This window comes from Cydia splendana, chromosome Z (assembly GCF_910591565.1).
Source record: "Cydia splendana chromosome Z, ilCydSple1.2, whole genome shotgun sequence".
NCBI lineage: Eukaryota > Metazoa > Arthropoda > Insecta > Lepidoptera > Tortricidae > Cydia > Cydia splendana.
In genome coordinates, this window is record NC_085987.1 from 20296976 (window position 1) to 20320188 (window position 23213).

Sequence of the window (23213 nt, forward strand, 5' to 3'; positions counted from 1 at the left end):
CGCGGCACTGTTTTTTTTTTTGCATTTGCACCTAACAATTTCTAGACCTGCTTCTGCAGCAACAGGCAAGTTTGTCCATGTAGGCTCCCAGTTGTTGTTGACCTTCGTGCAACCCCAAGTAGACGGACAGGGTAGATTTTGAGCTTGTGCTAACTTACCCCTAACATGCACCCCTTGATATGGCTCTTAAAAATGCCGATATAAAGCAGTTTTGGTCGGTGGAATGTGTTCTATCTGCCGGTCTTTCGTGGTAAACAGATATTTACGGCACTCATTTACTGAAGCTGATCTGAAATAATAATTATGACACGCAATATTCTGATTTCTGGTTTAAGCTTAGATCCTATTTTATATATGTTTCAAAAAGCAGAAAATCTGACCTATCATATAAAATGTTACGACGTATTTTTCGATGGAAGCCATTGCCTCCTCAATGCGCAGTTCGATTGCTGACTTGAAACCTACATAACAGGTCAGGAAAGGCTTCGCAAGCTTCAGAAGAACTTCTCTTTCCTTTACCATTGAACGAAGATACCGTGTCACACCCTGTGAATGCGTGAAAGAGGGGCAATACCTTTTCTCTCTGTGGCCCTGTAAATAAAAAAAATATGTATAAAACACCCGTCTTTTATTAATTTACTATCACCAAATACACCATTTTTACCTAAGGCGGTGGCGATATCAGGGCAGCACTAAGAAACCTAAAACAGTAAAATATATTCACCTTTCGTGTGTTTAAAACAGTACCTAAAACCTACTTCACGGACGATCATGCATTGAGATCACTATGACCCACGCTTAATATTTTTTTTTCACCCATAATTTATCAACAGATTTGTATTTAAAACAAATATTTTTTTTTTTAACTAAATAAGTGTAGCTTTACGACTAGGTATATAATTTGTATTAGATTTCTGTATAAAAAATAATTGGTAATTACCTATAAAAAAATCAAAAATACGTTTTAGTAGTCTCTTCTCTATTCTTGCTTTTCTCTATCCTTATTTCCTTTCCTTTTCGTCCTTGGTGGTGACGTGGCCCTTTCGGCCACGACACCAATCTTATCACAAAAAAAGCAGTCGCTGGTCACTATGTCGACCAAACTGCGTAATTAATAAATAAAAAAACGTTTTAGTAGTGTAAACATATTTTTTTTTGTCAGAAAGTTCATTGTTCTTTTCTAAAAATAGATTCCTCATCCTTAATTACCCGAAAATTATATATATCATGCCCTAATAGGTATAATAGTTTTAGAGAAATGTTGCTTCAAGTGAAGCGCGGTAGCGTCGAAATTCCCCTCCTCCCCTCACTAAATAAGCGGTGACTCTCGATGGCCCGCGGTCTTAATCTGCTCAAGAACAGCTAAGAAACATCTGTGCCAAGTTTCAGCGCATAGTCACAAAGTGCAAGGTTCCCATACAACAGCGTGCACTATCAAACCAGCTATGTAGGATAGAATAGAAACAGGAACAGGGGGCCTAGCCGAAACGCATTTCGAAAAAAGATATCGCTAACGAATCGATAAAAAATGTATGGGAATGACAGGTACCGTAGATGAGTCTGTCGAAAAATATTAACGAATACAAAAATGTTAGCCAAGTTGCAATGTTGTAACGAAACGCAAAACATTCGTTACCGGAATTCGATATCTGCCATACATTGTCTAGCCAAGTGACACTTTTGACAATCGAAATGGATTCGTTATCGCCTCCTAGGTGTCAACACGTAGCGAGAGCTATCCCGTTGGAGATAACTAAGCGAAGTACAGAAAAAGGCCGCATAACAAGTGATTGTAATTTTATTGTGAAGTAAAATGCACAGTTTAAGATTATTGTGGGCGGCTCACAACGCAGAAGTTTTGCGGAGACGCAGGCGCCGTCAGCAAAATCGCCTCCGGTTAGAAACAGTAGAGAAGATGCCGGAATTGTTGTTCATTCAACAATTCCGGCTTAGCAAATCTGTTTTTAAACAACTGTGTTCAGACCTGCGTACCCAGACCAGACTTCGTGGCACACGTGAAATCCCTTTAGAAATAAAGGTATGTGTACTTACTGTCTTTGTGTCATCTTGTGTACCTACTATATTATTATACGTGTTCATTATCGCTATGAATAAAACTAGTATCTTTTGTTTCTTAGGTTTTATGTGCGCTTAGCTTTTACGCCACGGGGTCTGACCAACGGATTGTGGGTCTAACCCAGCATTTAACTCAACGAACCGCAAGCCGTTGCATTCGTCAGGTGACCAACGCACTGAACTGCGAAAACATCAGTGATAAGTGGATTGTGTTTCCACAAACACAGCAAGAGCGAACCGTATTAACACAAGAGTAAGTCTTTTACTTTATTACTATCCCAACTTATTTTCATAATGAATTGTATTAATAGTAAACTGCAGAAACTTAGTATAGTATAAGTATAGGGAAACTCTTACACAAATCGACTAAGTCCCACAGTAAGCTCAAGAAGGCTTATGAAATGGGTACTCAGACAACAATAATTATATTATATAATATAAAAATACTTAAATACAGGCCGCAGGCCGAACTTTTGGACAGGGCATTTCTTTTATGATTGGGCCCTTTATAGGTTTTTTATACTGTATTTATAGGTAGGTACTAATTTATTTAAATTTTAATTCTAATGTTGTTTAATGTAATTTAATATGAATAAAGTTTTTCTTAAATAACAAATAAATGCCCTTACCAGGATTCGAACCCAGGACCATATCATATGCCTAAAGTGCTTAGGCACTACCCTACCCTACTAGTTACAGAAATTTGGGTAAAAACACTGTCTTTTATATCTTTTAATATTATTTACAGGTTTCAAAGGAGATTTAGGTTACCAGGGATTATTGGAGCAATCGATTGTACCCATGTGGCTACTGCCAAGCCAGACACACAGGAGCATTTATTTTTTAACAGAAAAGGGTACCATTCTCTAAATGTGCAAATGGTAAGTTAAGTTGGTGGCTGTATTATCTCCGTTTGCTTTATGTTCTATAAGAACTTTAATAGTGTGTGTGCTATGTGTTGTACAAATCAGAATGTAGAAACCAGCCCCATCCTGTAGATGCACCTTTTAATGTCACGTAAAGAATAAACTTTTTTGGTAGTCAGGTTCAAACAACACAGAACAATTTTTTTTTTGTTTGCAGATTTGTGATCATGAATTAATAATTAGAAACATCAATCCAAAATTTGGAGGGGCTACGCATGATGCCCACATTTGGGCATCTAGTATTATTGAGCCCTACATGCGAGGACTGCATCAGAATGGAGAGCAAGTTTGGTTACTAGGTATTTATTTGTTCTGTACTTTTATGAAGATGTATTATAAATACATTTTATTTCATAAAATAAGAATTCTTGAAATGGTTTGTGTCACCCATAGTATGGATATTTTGGATATGACAATGATTATTGAATGTGCAGAATATATCAATATGATTTACTTATTTGATCTTTATTGCACATTATTATAATATAACACACTTGTAGCAGTTATTGGCACTAGTCATTTATCTTGCTATTTAGAGCTTGAGCTTACTATATAAACTTTAGTGCAGGAATAAATGAGTGCAAATATTGAGAAAATTTAAGTCACAAATTATTTATATATATTATTTAAATTGAATATAAATTTATATTTGTAAAGATGTTATAAAAACAATATATAATATATTAATATATATTAGGTACACATACTGACCGACCCTATATCACTGCAAGCTGAAATTTAGCATGGAACCGAGGATTTACATAGGTACCTATAATAAATGAACAGAAAAAATATAAAATCTGTAATTTTCGCCCTTCCACCACTGTTAATGGGGTGCGGTTCTGAATAAGTACATACGAAATAAAACTAGGACACTTCCTGAAGCTGAAATTTGGTATGGAGCCTAGGATTTATTTACATATAAAGCTGTAACTTTTTTTACCAAAAGCTAGTGAGTCGTGACTGCAAATTGTGCATGAAATGTTTTTGGTGGGCTACTAATGCTACTATATAGGTACCTATAAATCAACTAAATTACGGAGAGTCTTAGATGTCTACAAATAGCATGATTTAATGTTATAAAAAAAATATATATAAAAAAATATGCATTTATTTCAGACAAACAGTCCATATTTTGTTAGTAAGTACATTTTACACTTTAAAACTATGTTATGTTATGAATGAATGTACTTACATATTTGGTTTGTATTATTGTCTATATTTATAGTGTATATATATTTATTTAGGTATTTATTTAATTTGTTATTGCACAAACTACAATTGATCTGCTTAGATTTCATCCATTCAGTACCAAAGAATGTCCTGCTGTGTGCACTCAAATTGTAACATGTTTTTTTTAAATAGTAAGTATGATTTTATTTCAGGCGACTCAGGATATCCCTTGAGGCCTTGGGTAATGACGCCAGTGCTAAATGCTGCTCCAGGCTCAAGAGAAGAGACGTATACAAAAAGACACGTACGAGCTCGCAACTGCATTGAGCGTTGCTTTGGGCTCTTAAAATCGCGCTGGAGGTGCCTGAATAAAAAACGAACACTAAATTACCAACCATATGTCGCCAGCCAAATTACACTAGCGTGCTGTGTCTTGCATAATATTGCCATTATTGCAAACCTTCCGCCGCCAAACGATGGGTCAGACATTGAGAATGATGGGGACGACCATAGCTCGTCTGTAACTGCCAGCCTCAATGTCAGCGGTCAAAATGATCTGCTCAGGGGTCGAGCGGTATTAAATAATTTGATAAGTAGATTATAGGGTTCCCCATTAAATAACAAACATATCTGTAACCATAGATTTATAAGGCATAGATACCTAGTCCGTATACCCCCAGTGAAGCCATTTCAAGTTTCTGTAATGTTCGTTTCAGTTTTCTGACTGATCTGCTTCTGTCTGCGAGATGGAAGGACAAAATTAGACTAAATCGGAATGACGCAATATGGAAACATTGGAAACCGACTAAACACAGTCGAATATGCTCTGTCCTATTTAAATTTATTCTTATTATTTTATCCACATTTGTTAAAAAAAAAATAGTAAAAACTTATCAGGTATTTATTCTTATTTCACAAAGTACAGAAATGCAATGAATGCCAAAATAAACAAAAAGCTTTTGCTACAAAATCGAATCTACACACTTCCAAATTATTAATAACCATTATTATCGATTACAGAAATAGAAGACTGCTTATAGACAGCTTAACAACTCTCAATGTCTGACCCATCGTATTATAACCAAGTCTGGATGTTGTTAAAATTCCCCTACTTTGAGAGAAGTAAATGAATACTGGCAACATATTTTGTAATTTGTATATATGTGTGTGTGTTTGCTGCGCGTAAAACACGAGCGTCGTACGCTCACATCCATCGTGTTTCGGCTTCACTTTTGGCAGGTTAACCGTATGGGGACTATCTGTGCGTTATGAGTCTGTATTACCTTCATTAACAAAACACAATTAACATGTGACAATTTTCTTCGTATCCGAAATGAAAAGTATAGTGTTTAACTCGGGCGAAAAGCACCCATTCTTACTCGAAGTATTGGCGCTCTAACTTCGTTCAACCGCCGAAATACCTCGTCAGAAATGGGTGCCTTCCATCCCTTCTACTATTAGTGCCTTTACTTGCGCGTACCAGGGTAACTAACTCGGAGTTAACCGTTTATACAGTACCTACAATTTAATCCTGATTAAACGGTTAACTCCGCGTTAGTTGGCTAACCCTGTTACGCGCAAGTGACCCTGACTGTAGGTAGGTATGTATTAATATTAGTTTTTACTTTAAGATAGACGAGGTACGTAGATTTTTTGATGTAAAATAAAAATACAAATTATGTAAAAATAAAAAGACAATATTGAATAGCAATAAAGTTTGTTTTATTACCTTCACTTGTAATTAACGAAAAATTACTAACCTATTAAAGTCTTGCATCTCCAATTTAACCTACTTCTAATAGCCGTATCGTTTTAAAAACGTATCACAGACGACATAGGAACAATAATCTGGTACCAAGTAACTCTGTCTGGTACCTGTCCGATTTTCTATCTTTAAGTTAGCCATAGTCTTCCTATGGCGTACTTGATTTTACAAAAGCGGACAGGCTATAACGTAGACCAGTGGTGGGCAAATTTTCTTCATGGGGGGCAAGTTTAAGAAATGTTACAGGCGGGCCAGAATTGCAGTGGTCGAAACCGACCAGGACAGTATAATTATTGCAAAGGATCGGTGGCGGGCCAGATAAAATCCTTTCGTCGGTCGTACTTTGCCCACCACTGCCGTAAACAATAATTTAATATAGATACATTAAAATTTTTGGCACTTAAGTAAATATTATTTATAGCACCATTAATGATAACAAAATTTAACAAAAAAATATTTTAAAATTTAAAAATAAAATACAACAGGCAGTCTTTTCTTCTAATAGTAATAAAGAAAATAACGGGGTGGAATAGCGTACAGTTTAATATTTAGGTATTTGTTTTGCTAGGTTTCAAAGCACGAGGGTTGAACAAACTTTGTTGAACACACAATTTTTCATCACACCTACGTGAGGAAATTTCGGCACGACAAGAGAAACAAATAAAGTACGCTATTTGAGTTAGACCAAGAAAAGTCTGCAGCGATTTTGATAGCCCACGCAGTGCAAGTGTTATTTTAAACGTCAATTGTCTATGAAATTATGACGTATAAATAACACTTGCACTGCGTGGGCTATCAAAATCGCTGCATGGTCTAACTCTACATCCGGTTTAAGTTCAAGTTAAAATATGAATATAAATTAGAGATGCCCCGAATAGTGGTTTTAGCCGAATACCGAATATTCGGCCCCTCTGTTGACCGAATACCGAATATTCGGCATGACATGCGAACATTTTGAGTCACAATTATTATGAAAACTGTTCGCAAACAAAGCACAACGTTTGCTAAGATTTATATTTTTATGTTAGAGTCAATCAAATCGTGCCTTCGTATTTAGCTACTTTCCAAGAATACATTTTAAATAGTAAGTATGTACTTATACCTAGTTTTTGGTTATTTTTTTGTGTAATTTTTCTTTTTAGGTAGGTGCAACAGATATTTCGGTATTCGGCCTAATAGTAGACAACATTCGGCCGAATACCGAATATTCGGCACGAAGTGGCCGAATAGGCCGAATACAGAATATTGGTAGCATCTCTAATATAAATTCTCACTAGTTTCCACTAAGGCGTTACCAGTCGTAACAAAGTAAGAAATGTAATTCCTAGTAGTGAGAATTTAAATTTTTATGTCGATTAATGTCAAAAGTACTTAGTACATAAATATAGAGTGGGTTATTTTTTCAATTCAACGATTCAGTGAACTGCTCTTAAACTAAGTAACATAAAAAAATAATTGTATACAAATCCGTTCAACAATAATGCCATGAACAGCAAAAACTGATTACCTGACTGATTACCTGATTGATTGACTGACTGAAAGCTGACTGAAAAACTGACTACAGATTTTTTTCTCAATAGTTCCTAGTAGTTACCATCAATTCCCTTTCAGCAAAGAGAATACACTGTATATTTACTGCCATCTTTCGACAGAACATAAAACTGTTACAAAGCCATTTGATTTTGATCCTTATTCTTTCACTGATATGTGTTAACTTATTAAATATTAATATTAACGCCATCTACTCGACTATATGCCAAAGGTATGGTGCAATATTTTCGAGCGATGGCGCCATAACCTTCAGCCTACTCTAGAGTAGATGGTGGCGTTAACATTAATATTTAACAAGTTAACACATATCAGTGGAAAAATAATGATCTAAGTCAAATATCGTTCTAAAAGTTTTCATCGTCTGTCGAAAGATGGCAGTAAATGTACTGTAGCTACATAAATTACCATGACAGTAACTCTCTATTTCAAATTCTCTTTGCTTTCAGTGAAGTGCTCTTAAACTGAAGTAAAATAAAAAAATAGCCAAGAGTGATAGAGAGGCAGAAACCGAACTTTCGATTGTCGTGTTTCACGGTAGGCCATGTGATTGACCTAGTGACGAGGGCGTCACTAGGTCAATCACATGGCCTACCTCTACGCAGAGTTTTGCGTAATATTCCCTATTCACTTTCGTGTTGACTTTTCTCAGTTGTTTCCACTGGTAAAAGGTGAGAAAAAATCTCAGTTTTTACCACTGGTAACAACCAGTGGCCTTGCATCTCAGTCAATTAAACGAGTAAAATATTATTCGTCTACTTGACTGAGATGCAAGGTGTTGGGGATGTTGTTTAAATTCGCCAATATGGCCTGCCCCACTTCGCACAAACGGCGCGAGACCTCAATCCGCTCTCTCTCGAGACGGAGCCTCTCAGTCTCGCGCTCGTTTTCCATTTGCAGCCTTAACATCTCCCTCTCGTGAAGGTTGTTCTCCCTCGTTTCTTCATACTGCAAGCGGCGGTTTTCAATTAAGACAAACTCGGTCGCCGCTCGGTCAAAGGGAGTGAGAGTCCTCCTCCGGCGTTGTCGTGCCAGACGACGGGGAGAACTCCCAGCAGAGGATGGCGTCACTGCGCCAAGGCGCCGTGTGCCAACTCGACGCCGACGCGGACTTTCTGCCGCCGGTGCCCGCATCGACACACGTGCCGGCGCTCGCCTCGCCGCGTGTAATGGGCCGGGCTGGGACCCAAGCCTCGTCGGAGTGGACGGCCTCGCTTGGTCGGATGCCCACGACGGTCCAGGCTGCGGCTCTTGTTCCCGTGTCGACACACGTGCCGGCGCTCTAGTCGCCTCGTGTGGTGGGTCGTGCTGGGACCGAAGCCTCGTCGGAATGGACGGTCTCGCTTGGTCAGATGCCCACGAAGGTCCAGGCTGCGGCTCTTGTTCCCGTGTCGACACACGTGCCGGCGCCCTAGTCGCCGCGTGTGGTAGGTCGGGCTGGGACCGAAGCCTCGTCGGAGTGGACGGTCTCACTTGGTCAGATGCCCACGAGGGTCCAGGCTGCGGCTCCGGTTCCCTTGTCGACACACATGTAGGCGCTCTAGTCGCCGCGTGTGGTGGGTCGGGCTGGGACCGAAGCCTCGTCGGTCTCGCTTGGTCAGATGCCCACGAAGGTCCAGGCTGCGGCTCCGGTTCTCGTGTCGACACTCGTACCGGCGCTCGAATCGCAGCGAGGGATGGGCCGGGTTGGAATCCAAGCCTAATCGGAGTGGACGTCCTTGCTTGATCGGCTTCCCACGACGGTTCGGGCTGGGGTTCCACAGCCGCTCTCACTGGTGAACGATCTCGAACCTCCACACACGATGAGTTAAGTTGGGACTCTGATGCCTGGATTATCCATTCTCCAACTAGGTGTGCTGAAATAATTTAATGTATATATTGAGTATCATGGCACTTAAATGCGGGCCATGCATGGCAAATACAAAAACTATAAACACGACGCAACTGTCTCTAAATTATTGATTATTACAAGCTTTTATTTGTTGTCTGTCTGTAATCAAATCTTGCAAGTTAAATTTGATCCACTTCCCGGTTTCCGATTGAACTGAAATTTTGCATGCATGTATAAATCGGATGACAATGCAATATTATGGTACCATCGAGCTGATCAGACGATGGAGACAGGAGGTGGCCATAGGAACTCTGTGATGAAACAGCGCAACCTAATTGTGTTAGGGGTTTTTAGAATTATGAATGAGTATTGGTTGTCTGTCGTAAGAAAAGTACAGTCAGCGATAAAAGCTTGTACCAAAAATGAAATTTTTGCCAAAAACTTATAATTAACTTGCAATGTACCTATACAGCGTGGAAAGATAAGTCGGACCCTGGAGGGAAACTACCTTAAATCCTTAAGTTGGCTCATTTTACTTAGAGACATTCCTTTATTTTTAAAAAGAAACAAAACTGCATTCAAAGATTTTTCTTTTTTTCTTCAATTTCGCTTGTCTTGTGTTCTAGGATTTAAGGTAGTTTCCCTCCAGGGCCCGACTTATCTTTCCACACTGTATATGTAACTATGTTTGCACGGGTCAAATCTTGCAAGTTAAATTTGACCCACTTCCCGGTTATCAATGAAGATGAACATTTGCATACATGCGTAAGTCGGGTGACAATGCGATATTATGGTACCATCGAGCTGATTTGATGATGGAGACAGGAGGTGGTCATAGGAACTCTGTGATAAAACAACGCAAAGTAACTGTGTTTGGGGTTTTTAGAATTGTCTCGATGAATATTAGTTGCCTGTGGAAAGAAAAGTACAGTCAGCGACAAAAACCTTATATATGAAATTTTTGCCAATTTTTATGATAATAACAGTAGGTTCAAATCAAAGATTTCAACCATAGATTTTCTGTTTCCAGATGCCTTTTCTGTTACACTTTAAATTCAAAAGTAACATTTATGTTATATACTCAGAAGGCTCCATACAAATAATCATACGTCACACTACATTGGGCAGTTTCGGGGCATGTCATTGAGGCAGAGGCCTATGTCCACCAGTGGACGTCCTCTGGCTGATATGATGATGATAATGATGACTTTCAACAATGTAAAAATGTGTAATGTGTGTATGTAAGTGTGTATGTTTGCATGTGTATAACTAAATTTTTGCAAATATAAATATCTTTTTATTTTGCACCATACATTTGAAAAAAAAACAACATCTAATGTATATCATTCCATACCTTCATAATCACTGTCCTCACTTTGCCGCCTTGTGGTATTAGTCTGTTCAGTTTCTTCTTGCAGTGACTCACTTTGCCGCCTTGTAGCATTTGTCAGGTCAGTTTGTATTTGCAGTGGTTGAGTCTGGCTCTGAAATATAAAAAAGATGTACACAATATACTTAAAAGATAACTCGCATATTTGCAATAAATATGATAGAGTAACTAATGGAGCCTGTCCAAGTTGTGTGTGTTACCTATTGACATTAATGATGTCATCACCCCACTTTGATTCCAAATGCCAAGCATAGTTAGCTTGGTTAAAGACTCTAAGCGCCACTTTCGCCACCCCTACTAACCTGGGGTAACCGGTTAAACCATTAACCCAGTGTCAAATTGTACTGGTAACTCCACGTTTAACCGGTTAACCCCGGGTAAGTGAATGGTGCAAGTGGCCCTAAGAAGTTAATTGTTAGCATGTAAGTAATGCCAGGCAACGAAGTATATCTAGGTTAACCCCGGGTAAGTGAATGGTGCAAGTGGCCCTAAGAAGTTTATTGTTAGCATGTAAGTAATGCCAGGCAAGGAAGTATATCTACTACCTGTCTGGCACTTGCATCTCCAGAAGTTTCATGTGTGTAGCATTCAATGTGGTAACTGACAAGCGCTAGTCCCTAAAGTTCTTTGGAGTTCAGAAGGGCATGCAGTAGAAATAAATATACTTACCAGGCCTCTTTCAGTAATTTCTTGTTGCCCTGAGACAGCCGCAAGCCCCATCACTGCCAGCACCCGTTCCTCGAGTGCAGTAAGGGCTTTTCTGCTGTGAGGTCCACCCCCTGTACCGCTAGCATGCTTTTTTATATTGAGTGCTTTGGTTTTGGTCTTAGATTTCCAGTCGGCCCAAACCTAAAAAAAGAGTTTGGATTTTGTCTAATAAAGAGGATTTTTTTAGTTATTTTGCTAGTAAACTAGTATTGACGACCGGTCTGGCCTAGTGGGTAGCGACCCTGCCTATGAAGCCGATGGTCCCGGGTTTGAATCCTGGTAAGGGCATTTATTTGTATGATGATACAGATATTTGTTCCTGAGTCATGGTTGTTTTCTATGTATTTAAGTATTTATATATTATATATATCGTTGTCTGAGTACCCACAACACAAGCCTTCTTGAGCTTACCGTGGGGCTTAGTCAATTTGTGTAAAAATTTGCTATAATATTTATTTATTATTATTATTATTTATTTAGTATTATGGAGCCAACAGCATCAAAGGTGAACATTAGGCATGGACGGTACGGTTGAGGAAATAGATTCTTTAGCAGTTTATGGTTCACTTTACATTGGACAGCTCTTAGTACCTACTCTTAGTAGCTGTACAACCAAATTTACTTGAACCTCAAATTGCTAAAGAATCAATTTCCTAGACTCTACATGTAAATAATAGTTTAGTAAGTACTAAAGAGATTCATTACAATACCTACATGGTAAGTACCTAACTTACCTTTTTCCATTTTTCGGAGGGTTTACAAACGCCTCCACCAGTGGAATTAAGCAGCGACGTCAGCTGCTCCCATAAACGGTCGCTTCTTAAACGACCTTGAGCGGCTGCTTGCGGTCTCGCAATGTCCCCATACCTAGGTTTCCATAATATATTTAACACATTTTAAAGTATTTCATCACAATACAAAGCAGAACAAGTAGGAAAATAGTATCTATGAAGAACAATAATACAAATGTAGACGTCTACATTTGTAAGGTACGTACCGTTCCATGAACTCAATCAGTAGAACATACTGCTGATAAGTCGATCGAGCCCTAGGTTCCATAATAAAATTATGATGAACACTGGATAATATATAAACAAAATTAAACTTTTCCGCTTTGACCGCTTCAACTTCAAATCATTTGACACTTTTGACAGGTGACGTTTCTTGACGGTTTTGAACGAGAACCACAGACAACACACACGACAAAACTAATTTTTATCGACTTGGCGCGTAGAAAAAGCGTTAACTAAAAAGATTGCCTCTTGGCTAGGTTATTGTAAACATTATCGACCAGTCGCTTGCGATCGTAGAGATCGAATCGATACGGAGCGAATGTAATTCGGCTAGGCCCCCAGGCGGGTCAACGTATGACATTCTTCGTGCTTCCCGTTCTTTATTATGACTAACCTGTATATAAGTTACAGTTCTTTATTAAAATAATCATTAGGTAATCCATTTAATTCCGACGAACATGATCTAACAGGTCATATGTCTAGAGTACCTAGCCATGGTTATTACACCCTTTAAATAAACCACATAGCCCTTGTCCCTGCATTTTTTTCACTCTCAAGTTATTTTTTAAAAGCTTGCCCGTGGGACAATTGAATGCGACAAGCATATTTATTTAACTAACAACCTTACCATTATATTGGATTTGTTAAGAATTTCATGTAACGGGTTCGGCATGTTCTGTGAGTTAAAAGAATATGTAATGCAATTCCAACGTTCTCCTACTATTAGTATAAATGTGAAAGTTTGTAATGCTTCGATTTCTAGATATACTTGGATTTGTACTGGGGGATGCAACAGGACAGCACTGCCGCACTGCTGCTGGACTGCAGGGCCGAGGAAAGTACGATTTCTATGCGAACGCAGTCGTAGACAAAAGTTTTAGTAGGTACCTACCAAACAATTTCAAAACAGTAATTCTATATAAAATGCAAACAATCAATTGACTCATATTATAATTATAAATAATCCAGTTAATTTATCGACTTTTGTAACGTGATTCATTTGCGTCAAATCCGGTAGTTCTGATTTTTTGCAGACTTGTTTATGATGTTGGCTCAATGAATACTTAATCCAAGTTTGTGACCTCGAGCGCCGAAAGCAACTTAGTTAAAAATATAATAAACCGCAAAAAAAAACAAAAATATGACACAATTATATGGATTGACAGGGCACACTATGCTGGCGGCGTGGCAACATCTGTAAAATACTTCGACCGGCAAACCCAATTGAAAACGCCGTGTAATTATATTTACCAAAATGGGGCCCCAGAGCCGCATCCTATATAAAATTTACTTTAATGTATTTTCATTATTATTTCAGCACTTACAAAATCTAAATAACTAAGTATCATAATCGTAACTATAAAAGGATCTCTAAAGTTCAGACACGGAACGAAGAGTGTAGTTTACCTAATGGTTTGTGTCCATTAAAGCAATGATGGCACCGAAACAAATGATTATTGGGAATTTGTGTTTGTGTAAGCAAGTTGGCATCCGAAAAAATGGCTAAAGCTAGCGGCACTAAAAAAAGTTTCTCTTCGTGGATATCAAAAAGTATGTATTTTTTGTAGTACTTTTTTAGTACCTATATAATTTTTTTTTCATAAGTATCAGATGGCATAGTTAAAGTATGTTTTTTTTATTTTAAGAAAACAAAGTTCATGTGGCGAAAATACCCGTGACGAACAAAGCAGTAACCTTACAAGACTCGTTGAGACCAATTTTAATAATCGGGCAAGTATTCGGCTTATTTCCTGTTGTCGGATTGTACAGCAAGCACGAAGCTAACTTGAGGTAAAATTTGCTCAGTCAGTAGTACCTACACCTAGTTTGTGCTAAAACAGTGATACCGGCCCGGCGGCATTTCAAACTCATAAATATTCGATTATCGAATACGTAATCTGGTTTATTTTTACTGGCGGCACAAAACAAACTCCTAGCAGGGCACTTACTTTCACTGATAAAATTATAGAATTGAATACGAGTGGTCAATGTCAATACCACTTGATTCTTAATCTACGAGGGGTGGCTGAAAAGTAATCTACCTGACTATGAAAGAAAGGACGTAACTGGGTAGTTTATTTTTATTTTTCTATATAATCTCCTTCTACCGAAATGCATTTATTATATTTGTCAAATAATTACATTAAGCCTTTTAAAAAAATATTTCGGTTGGTCGTCAAAATAGTCGTTCGCCGCGGCTATCATCTCATTATCAGTAGAAAATCTTCGCCCCCTGAGATCTTTCTTTAGAAGTCTGAACAGGAAATAGTCACAGGGGGCTAAATCTGGGCTGTAAGGGGTGGTCAATGGCGTCGAAGCCATTTCTGGCCACGGCTGACTGTGTAGTGCGAGCCGTATGCACAGGTGCGTTATCGTGTAAAATCAGAATTCCTCTGTTAAGTTTGCCCCTCCTTTTTTCTTTTATGGCGTCTCTCAGCTGAAAAAGTAAATTTGCGTAATAAGCAGCATTCATTGTCGTTTTCTTAGGTAAATAATCTATTCGTAAAATCCCTTCAGCATCCCAAAAAATTGTCGCCATAAGTTTACTAGCCGATGGACGAACTTTGTACTTCCGAGGAGGCTTTTCGTCCTTGAATTTCCATTCTAGTGATTCCTGTTTACTTTCTGTGTCCCATTGTCTAATCCAAGTCTCATAATACGTCACAATCCTGGAAATAATTTCTTCCTCTTTCCCGCGACTCATGTCTAAAAACTCTTGACAACATTTGACACGACTGTCCTTGTCCGACGCGGTCAGCATTTTGGGGACCCAACGGGCACTAACCTTAGACATGTTCAAATAGCCATGAATTATTTCATTTACCTACCAGTTCCTTACTAATGCCCACATCTCTAGCTATCTCCCATTGTTTCACTCGTCGGTCTTCAAGAATTATATTTTTCCACCTTGCTCACATTTTCTTCAGTGATGGCAGAAATTGGTCGTCCACTACGAGGACCGTCTTCTAGGCTTTCGCGGCCCGATTTAAATTGCCTAGACCAGAACTTAATTGTGAAATCGGAAGGACACGAATAACCAAACACGGGCAACATACGTTCTTTTATTTGCGACGTCGTATTTCCTTCTTTAGTGAGAAATTTAATCACTTAACGTAGCTCAATTTTGAGCAAATTATTTTTCTCTAGCCACATGTTGCAAGCATTCGAGAGCCAAAAACAAATAAAGAGCAACTGACGAATAAAAGTTTGAAATTTAAAAAAAAGAATAGTCTTGATAAACACGAATTCATAGCGGCCAGTATTTTTTTTTAATTATTTATAGGCTAGGTAAATTACTTTTCAGCCACCCCTCGTATGTTTTGCATGAAAAACTCAAATTCGCTTAATTTTATGAACTATATCTGAAGCCACATAAACTAATTATAAGCATAGATATACTTTATTCTATTGTAAGTACAAAGTTTCAGAGCAATCTAGCTAGTCGTTTTAAAATGAGAGAGTAACTACGTTTGAATGGAGAACCGAGCTTGATGGGAACTCTTAACGTACTGGCACCAGTGAATGACATAGAATCAGTACCCGACACTTCTATTTACATACATCCAAGTAAATAAGGGTAGGAAGCCGATTTCTGAATGTGGTGGCAACACTGTGTAGTTTAGTCGGTCACTGGAGCGACTACGTTACGATAATATTTTCAAAGTGTCAACGTCATAATTTTGCATGTCATAAGTTAGGTGTGCTCTAATAAGATAATAAAATTTTAGGTTTTATTGGATTTCCTGGAAATGCCTTTATTCATTAATACTATTGAGCGGGCAAATATGGATGTGCATAATGTGTTTTAATAAAATGTTGCGCATGGAAACTACATTGCAGACTACATGTAGGTAATCAACATTTTGTTATTTTAGGCTGGTGCCTAACGATTAGCCGACTTAGCAGGTTATTTACTGGAATCATAAATTACGTAACATGTTATGGATTTGCAGACAACGTTTCACTGAACAACTATTTGCCGGGCGACTTCGTTCGTCGTTCTCTTTATCACCTCTTGATCGAATTCTTCAACTGTGCGTGATTTTTGGTTACAGATCTTTATGGATGTTTTAATTTTCTTTATTTAAATACTTTTCAATTTTTAATGCGTTGCCAACTAAGTTCAGGAAATGGTGCCCTATGGTTTTGCCTAGCTGAATTCAATGTTTTTAAATTTACGTCTGTATTGTATTGTATATTCATGAATGGACGACGCAAAAAATACGAAGACAATTACTGACATTGGCAATTTTTTTACATCTATCATGATCATGACAGTTAAGTAGACAGGAACAATCAAACTTGAAATATGTACCTAAATGCAAATAATGAATTTGCAAACCATACGTAGGTACGTTATATTACAAATTGCAGAAATGGAATGTCTACTCAAACACTTCTCTCATACATAAAGGGGCGTTAGTAAAGTTTTTTACCCACCTGAACATGATTATGATTTATGTCTCGCTCCATACAAACGTTTAAGCTAACGCCATTAGCGAATGTCTCAATAAAAGTGTTGCATTTTATTTCGCGATGTAAGCGGCAATAGCCCTGAAGAACCTTTTGAAAAAGGAGTGACACAAACGTCTGAATATATCTTTTTAGCGCCAGCTATCTTCTATGGAACTACATGTATATCTATAGCTTTGTTTCTACAAGCGTCTTTAAAATGGCCTAAATTAGTCAAGCACGCAATTCAAACAGAAGATCTAGATCCCAACTTTGATACAAGTGTGACATTAAAATGTTACATTACTTGCGCCGTTGTTCTTCTTCTAGCCATATGTAAGTAATTTAATTAATTAATTAACCTTTTCGACGCCGTGTCAAACACAAAAGCTGTCACGCGGACGCCACGTCACCGAAGTGTCAAAACTGAAATTGAACTTTATGCATATGCACGTAGGTCTATGTTGCTCTGTGTTCTGTGACCGATTAATCGGTCTTTGGCGTTGAACCTGCGGTGCGGATATATCGGTCATTGGCGTCCAAAAGGTTAATTATGAGTAAAAATGGTGTCGATTCTGTATGAACGATTTGATAAGGTTTTCATCTTGTTTAGACACGACCTTGAGTCATGGCATCAGCCATCTCACGCGCCTAAATAATCTGATGGTGATGAATAACGCTGATTGGTGCTTGTGAAATGCAATTAGAAGTCTCACAGACGACTCAAGGACGTATCAAAACAATATGAATACCATACTGCTTTCGTGATGACACGTCTAACTGAAAATTTTGGGGAAGTTTTAAAAATAAATTTGAATGTTGGTAATATGTGTGGAAAAAATAATCCTTACCTATGATCCTAATTTAAAACTTGTGACTTCTCTTGTACTACCTGATGCATAATGTCCAATTGTTGCGACAATAATTATAAGAATAGTATATGAAATGGAATTCAATATAATAAATAGCAAAAAAAAGTAAACAAAGTTAATATATTTTATTTAAAAAAGTATGTTGTAGTGAAATACAAATAATTTCACCGATTTTTTTATTTAAATTGAATCAAACATCAAACTTTTAATTAGCAAATAGGCCACAGGGGCACTTTTACATGGCAAACTTTTACAAGCTATAAAAATAACCTAAAATTACAATATCAATTAGAAATATGGAGTTAATTAAATATTAGATATTTTATCAGAGACGTATACAGTCTCTAAATGTCGAACTACACAAAAAAAACTATAATAAAAAAACAAACACAGACAAATACTAAAATTCTTTGAATATAAAAGTCTCTAAGTGTCAGAGATTAAATATATACAGGGTGTCCCAGAAATCGACGTCAAGCCGTAAACGGATGATAGACCAAGTCATAACAGTTATCATAAAAATACAAAAAATTTAACGACCAATTATTTAAAACGTAATCTAGTAAGTGTTATACCATTTTGGAATCCTTATTAAACGCGCCAGTTTTTAACGTTACTTGCCAAACTAGCATAGTACATTTTTTTCAGTGCAGTCAGTTAAAGTTGGGCGAAACAGTAAATGTAAATAATTTGGTTTTGTAAAAGTGTAATTTTCTTCCAAGTAATAGCAGTTGGCTTTAAATTTTAGGCAAAAATCTACAGAAGCATTATTCAAGATTACATAATAATAAAAAAAATAGAATAAGTTATGGAATTTGTAGTAACAAGAGTTAAAGAACCATTACAGGGTGTGGATTTTTTTGTGAAGTTTTAAAGTGACCATATTTTTTAAAGAACATGAGTTGGATTTATTTTTTATTTTTATGATAACTGTTATGACTTTGCCTATCATCCGTTTACGGCATGACGTCGATTTTTGGGACACCCTGTATATTATGTGCGTGACCCAGTCACAATAAGATAACTTTTGTTAAATATTTGTTTTGAACTCCATTTTAACACCATAATAAAGAAATATATCGTTTCAGTAGAACATATTCTTTCTCTGCTGTATGCATTGAGTGAAGCCATAGCGTGTTATTCTCATACACATATTAGTACGTACGAAGGATTTGTGAGAGTATCTTATCCTTGGGTGTACAACTTTATGCCATATTCCATTCCACTGGGCATGATAACGCAGGTAAGTTATCAAAATGATAGATGGACACAAATCATTTCCGGATTTAATGGTTACCTACTTCATGAATTTAACTTACCTGATCTTTTTTCAGTTTCTGCATATTCAAGCAACGCTTATTTGGACCTTCTCTGATCTATTTGTAATTTGTACGAGTTATTACCTTACTTCACGCCTGGATAATGTCAATCGAAAGTTACTAATAGCACAAGGCAAGGTAGGTATATATTATGTATTTTGAATTACCTGTAAATTTACAAGTGAATAAGAAAATAAGTAGGATTATTATAAGAAAAAATCGTTTTCCCAATTTTACCTAAGTAGCGGATATTAATTTAAATTACGTTCATTTAATGCGTACTGTAATATAAAACAAAAATTTATCCATCTTGTGATACGAGGGCTGCCATTTAAGTTGTGTCGTTTGCAAACCTCCCGCGATTATTTTTTATAAAACATACGACGTTTTCATATTTAGAATTCGATAACAAAATAATGTTTTTGTATTGGTCGAATAGTTTTATTGTAGCGTCTGTTCAAAGGTGATAAGTCGGTTGTAAAAATGGGAATATCTAAGGAAAATATGCGTGCGTAAATTTTCTACAACTTTCAAAGGGAATTAACGCGACTTCAATACTTTGAGGAGATCACTTCTGTATTTAGTGATGCAGCACCATGTCTTAGGACAATAGATCGCTGGTATTTAGAATTTCAACGTGGGCACTCTAGCCTCAGTGACAAGTCACGTGAAGGTCGTCCAAAAACCGCCATGACGCAAGAGAATGTCGACGCCGTGCGGCAGCTAATCGTCGAAGATCGTCATGTGACATACTGTGCAATAGAGGCATCCGTGGGCATTTAAGGGACTACTATCCAAAAAATACTTAGCGACGACCAAGAAACAGCCCGTGTTAGATGGTGTCGCCAAACTCTGCAGCGATTCAACCGAGGAGACTCAAATACTTGTATGATATGGTTAGTGGTGACGAGTCTTGGATATATGCTTACGACCCAGATTCCAAGTAGCAGTCAACTGTCTGGGTCTTCCAAGATGAGCCAAAACCGACCAAAGTCATACGCCCACGGAGCACTTCAAAAAAAATGGTTGCCTCGTTTGTGGGAAAGGGTGGCCACGTCGCCACTATTGTACTAGAAGATCGCAAGACGGTTAACGCTGACTGGTATAAGTACCACTATTTATTTGGCACAAGTAACTAATCACAGAGTTTTGAAACAACAACTCAAGACGTCGTATGATACTGCACAATGACAATGCAAGCTCGCACACCGCCCGCCAAACAAGGACTTTTTGTAAGCAGGTAAAAAGTCGAAATTTTAGATCACCCGCCCTGACTTGAGCCCTGAGCCCTGATTTTTTACTTTGCCCAAAATTAAGCAGTCTTCGAGGTCAACGTTTCAGCACACCCGAAGGAGCTGTTGACGCATACAAATCGGCCATTTTGACTACCCCCACTTCGAAGTGGAATAAATGTTTTAAAAACTGGTTCGAACGCACGGAAAAGTGTATTAAATATCGCGGAGAATTCTTTGAAAAACAATAAATGGTAATAATCTATTAGGTTGTCTATGCTTATTTCAAACGACATAACTTAACCCTTAAATGCATGTATTTTTTCTATTTGCCCGAAATTAATATGTATGTATTACGTAATTGTTTGCGGATTATGGGAAAAATGGTAAAAAAATTATAACATCGATTTTCACTGCGAAATCAGTGTTAGAAGTGGAATAGGCTAAATCATATTTTATGTAAATATGTAATTTTCAGTAATAGATATATGAAAACTTTTACTACCATCAGAAAGGTACACTATTTGTGAATCACAAATTGTAATATACCTATGATAAAGCTTTTAAATATAAAATAATTACGAACCCCGAAAACACCGTTCAAAATCACATACTAAAAATCATCATCTTCTGGATTATTCCAAGTTTTCCGACTTTTCGTCTTAAAACGAATGTGATTTTTATAAATTAAAAATACTGCAGCGTGTGTTTAATCCTTAAATGCATGATATAAAAAAAAGTAATAAATGCATGGTATAATAATATACTCCGCCTGGTACTCTATTCCGAGATTCGCGTATGACCTAACTGACACGGGCCTACGTCATCATGCTGTTTACAGGTTCTCAAACTTTAAAATGTGGGAGAATTTTAACCAACGGTGAATATTATTTTAGCGGCATTAACTTTAAGTTATTCATGTAGAAACAAAGTAAAATAAAACAAATCTAATGTAATAAATTAAACTTTATTTATCTATACAATACAAACGTTTGAAAAACTAATTCACAGTTACACATTAACTACCAAGCTTACGACGTGAAAAGTTTGGAAAACACTGCGACTGCTGACACTGGGCGAGAAGGAAATAACAATTAACACGCGTTCGACAAGGATGACGGTCAGGGCATGAAGTTATCTAGATCCGAATTGTCAAATGTGACAGCGCTATCCTGTGTTGCCAGTAATGTAAACAGAATTACCCGAACGTCTGAAATTTCTTTCGTGAATCGGAAGATATTACTAACGAATAATTAAAAATGACGTGTTATTGTAAAATTTAAGATAAAATACATATAAATGAAAATTATAAAATTATAAAGAAATATTTTAACTTATTAACCACAGGTATAATGTACCCATGTAACATGTTATGTTGAAATAAAGTGGCAATGTTATTGTGACGTAGGCCCGTGTCACTCTGGGAAGAGAAGACCATGTTTTATTAGACCATGAATAAATGTCACTTTGGATACCTGCATATTGAGCCACAGGCCATCAAAATATACGATGTAGATCTACATCATTATGCATTTAAGAGTTAAAAGGCAGCCCTCGTTTATTTTGTACGAAGCATAAATTGGAAGCGAGTCGACCATGTAACGATGTAACGAACAAAAACAAAAGTATACAATCACTAAAATTAATGAAACGCTTGTTTTGAATACACAAACTTCTTCTTCTTCCTCGCGTTATCCCGGCATTTTGCCACGGCTCATGAGAGCCTGGGGTCCGCTTGACAACTAATCCCATGATTTGACGTAGGCACTACAAAAACTTGTGTGTTTTATTTATCGATTATCAGTAAAGCGGTTTGGTTTCGAAATAATATTATGATTATGAACATTAATAGAGAAAAATTCTCTTTACTCGCAGGAATATTCTCGGGAATGTTCTCAGCAAAATTTGTGCGACTAAAATGTATACTTACTTACTATGTTTTTTTTAATCGCTCCTTGAATAGAGTAATAAAAATAAAACTTAATGACAGTTGCGGATTTGTTTTTATAAAATTTGCTAATTCATATATATATAGTGCTGGAAACGTTAATATTTTTAATGATTTAAAGAACAGAACACGGCTTTCTCTCATGTTTATTCCACAAATGGCCCGCACGCATCTTTTTTGGGCTATAAAAACAGAGTCTCTATGAACAGAGTTCCCCCAAAAAAAACGCCATATCTTAATATTGAAGCTACGATGCCATGATATTGGTTTTGTTTATATTAATAATTAAATTGTTATTATTGAGCCATGTTACCATTTCATCTAATACTAAATTTATATCATGTTCATAGTTTGGCGTCTTTATTTACCATTTTTGAAAGTTTTAGTAATGCAAATGCAGACATTAATTTTTTTTACAGACATTCTACGTGGTTTTTCCAAGTTAGTTGATCATCGATCATAAGCCCTAAAAATTTTGTTACAGCTAATCTCACTAACTATTGTATTGTCAACATATTTAATATTCATATTAGGTACTGTTTGTCGTTGGTGAAAATGCATGGTATTGGTTTTGTTTAAATTAATAATTAAATTGTTATTATTGAGCCATGTTACCATTTCATCTAATACTAAATTTATATCATGTTCATAGTTTGATATCAATTATTGTGTGTTCAGTACTTGCCGGCATCATTCTGGCGGAGCGCGCGCGAGGAGTATAGCCGCGCGACGCAGCTCGTAAGGAAAGTTGACGATGTCATTAGTGGAATAGTCTTCATATCTTTCGCAAACAACTTATTCTTCGTGTGTTTACAACTGTTCAATACTTTAGAGTGAGTATTTTCTAACCTAATATTAATGTATGACCTTGTTCTGAGAAAATCATGAAGCTGTGGATACTGGAATTGAATTATGTAATACCTACTGGAATTGAATTAATAATTGCTACTTTATATTAGG

General features: G+C 37.0%; 2 protein-coding genes across 4 annotated transcripts in view; both read left to right on the top strand.

The window, feature by feature from the left end:
- Positions 1 to 23213, top strand: part of LOC134804823 (gustatory receptor for sugar taste 64f-like) — a 30798-nt gene that overhangs the window by 1893 nt on the left and 5692 nt on the right. The window contains exons 2-9 of one of the 3 annotated variants that reach the window (XM_063778083.1): positions 13194 to 13314; positions 13749 to 13981; positions 14077 to 14221; positions 16159 to 16277; positions 17039 to 17218; positions 18843 to 18997; positions 19089 to 19211; positions 22932 to 23086. In XM_063778083.1, the coding sequence (XP_063634153.1) occupies positions 13930 to 13981; positions 14077 to 14221; positions 16159 to 16277; positions 17039 to 17218; positions 18843 to 18997; positions 19089 to 19211; positions 22932 to 23086 (929 nt within the window). In that variant the 5' untranslated portion in view covers positions 13194 to 13314; positions 13749 to 13929. The remainder of the gene's footprint in view (positions 1 to 13193; positions 13315 to 13748; positions 13982 to 14076; positions 14222 to 16158; positions 16278 to 17038; positions 17219 to 18842; positions 18998 to 19088; positions 19212 to 22931; positions 23087 to 23213) is intronic. The other 2 variants (XM_063778084.1, XM_063778085.1) reach the window with 2 other exon arrangements.
- Positions 1064 to 5857, top strand: LOC134804595 (putative nuclease HARBI1). The gene is made up of 5 exons (XM_063777706.1): positions 1064 to 2038; positions 2139 to 2329; positions 2825 to 2957; positions 3160 to 3301; positions 4388 to 5857. Exons 1-5 carry the CDS (start codon positions 1814 to 1816, stop codon positions 4777 to 4779), a joined length of 1083 nt encoding a protein of 360 aa, XP_063633776.1. The 5' UTR covers positions 1064 to 1813; the 3' UTR covers positions 4780 to 5857.

Coding starts and splice junctions, on each gene's coding strand:
- LOC134804595 (XM_063777706.1), top strand. CDS start 1,814: ATGCACAGTTTAAGATTATTGTGGGCGGCTCACAACGCAGAAGTTTTG. Junction 2,330..2,824: donor CGAACCGTATTAACACAAGA/GTAAGTCTTTTA, acceptor TATTATTTACAG/GTTTCAAAGGAGATTTAGGT. Junction 2,958..3,159: donor ATTCTCTAAATGTGCAAATG/GTAAGTTAAGTT, acceptor TTTTGTTTGCAG/ATTTGTGATCATGAATTAAT.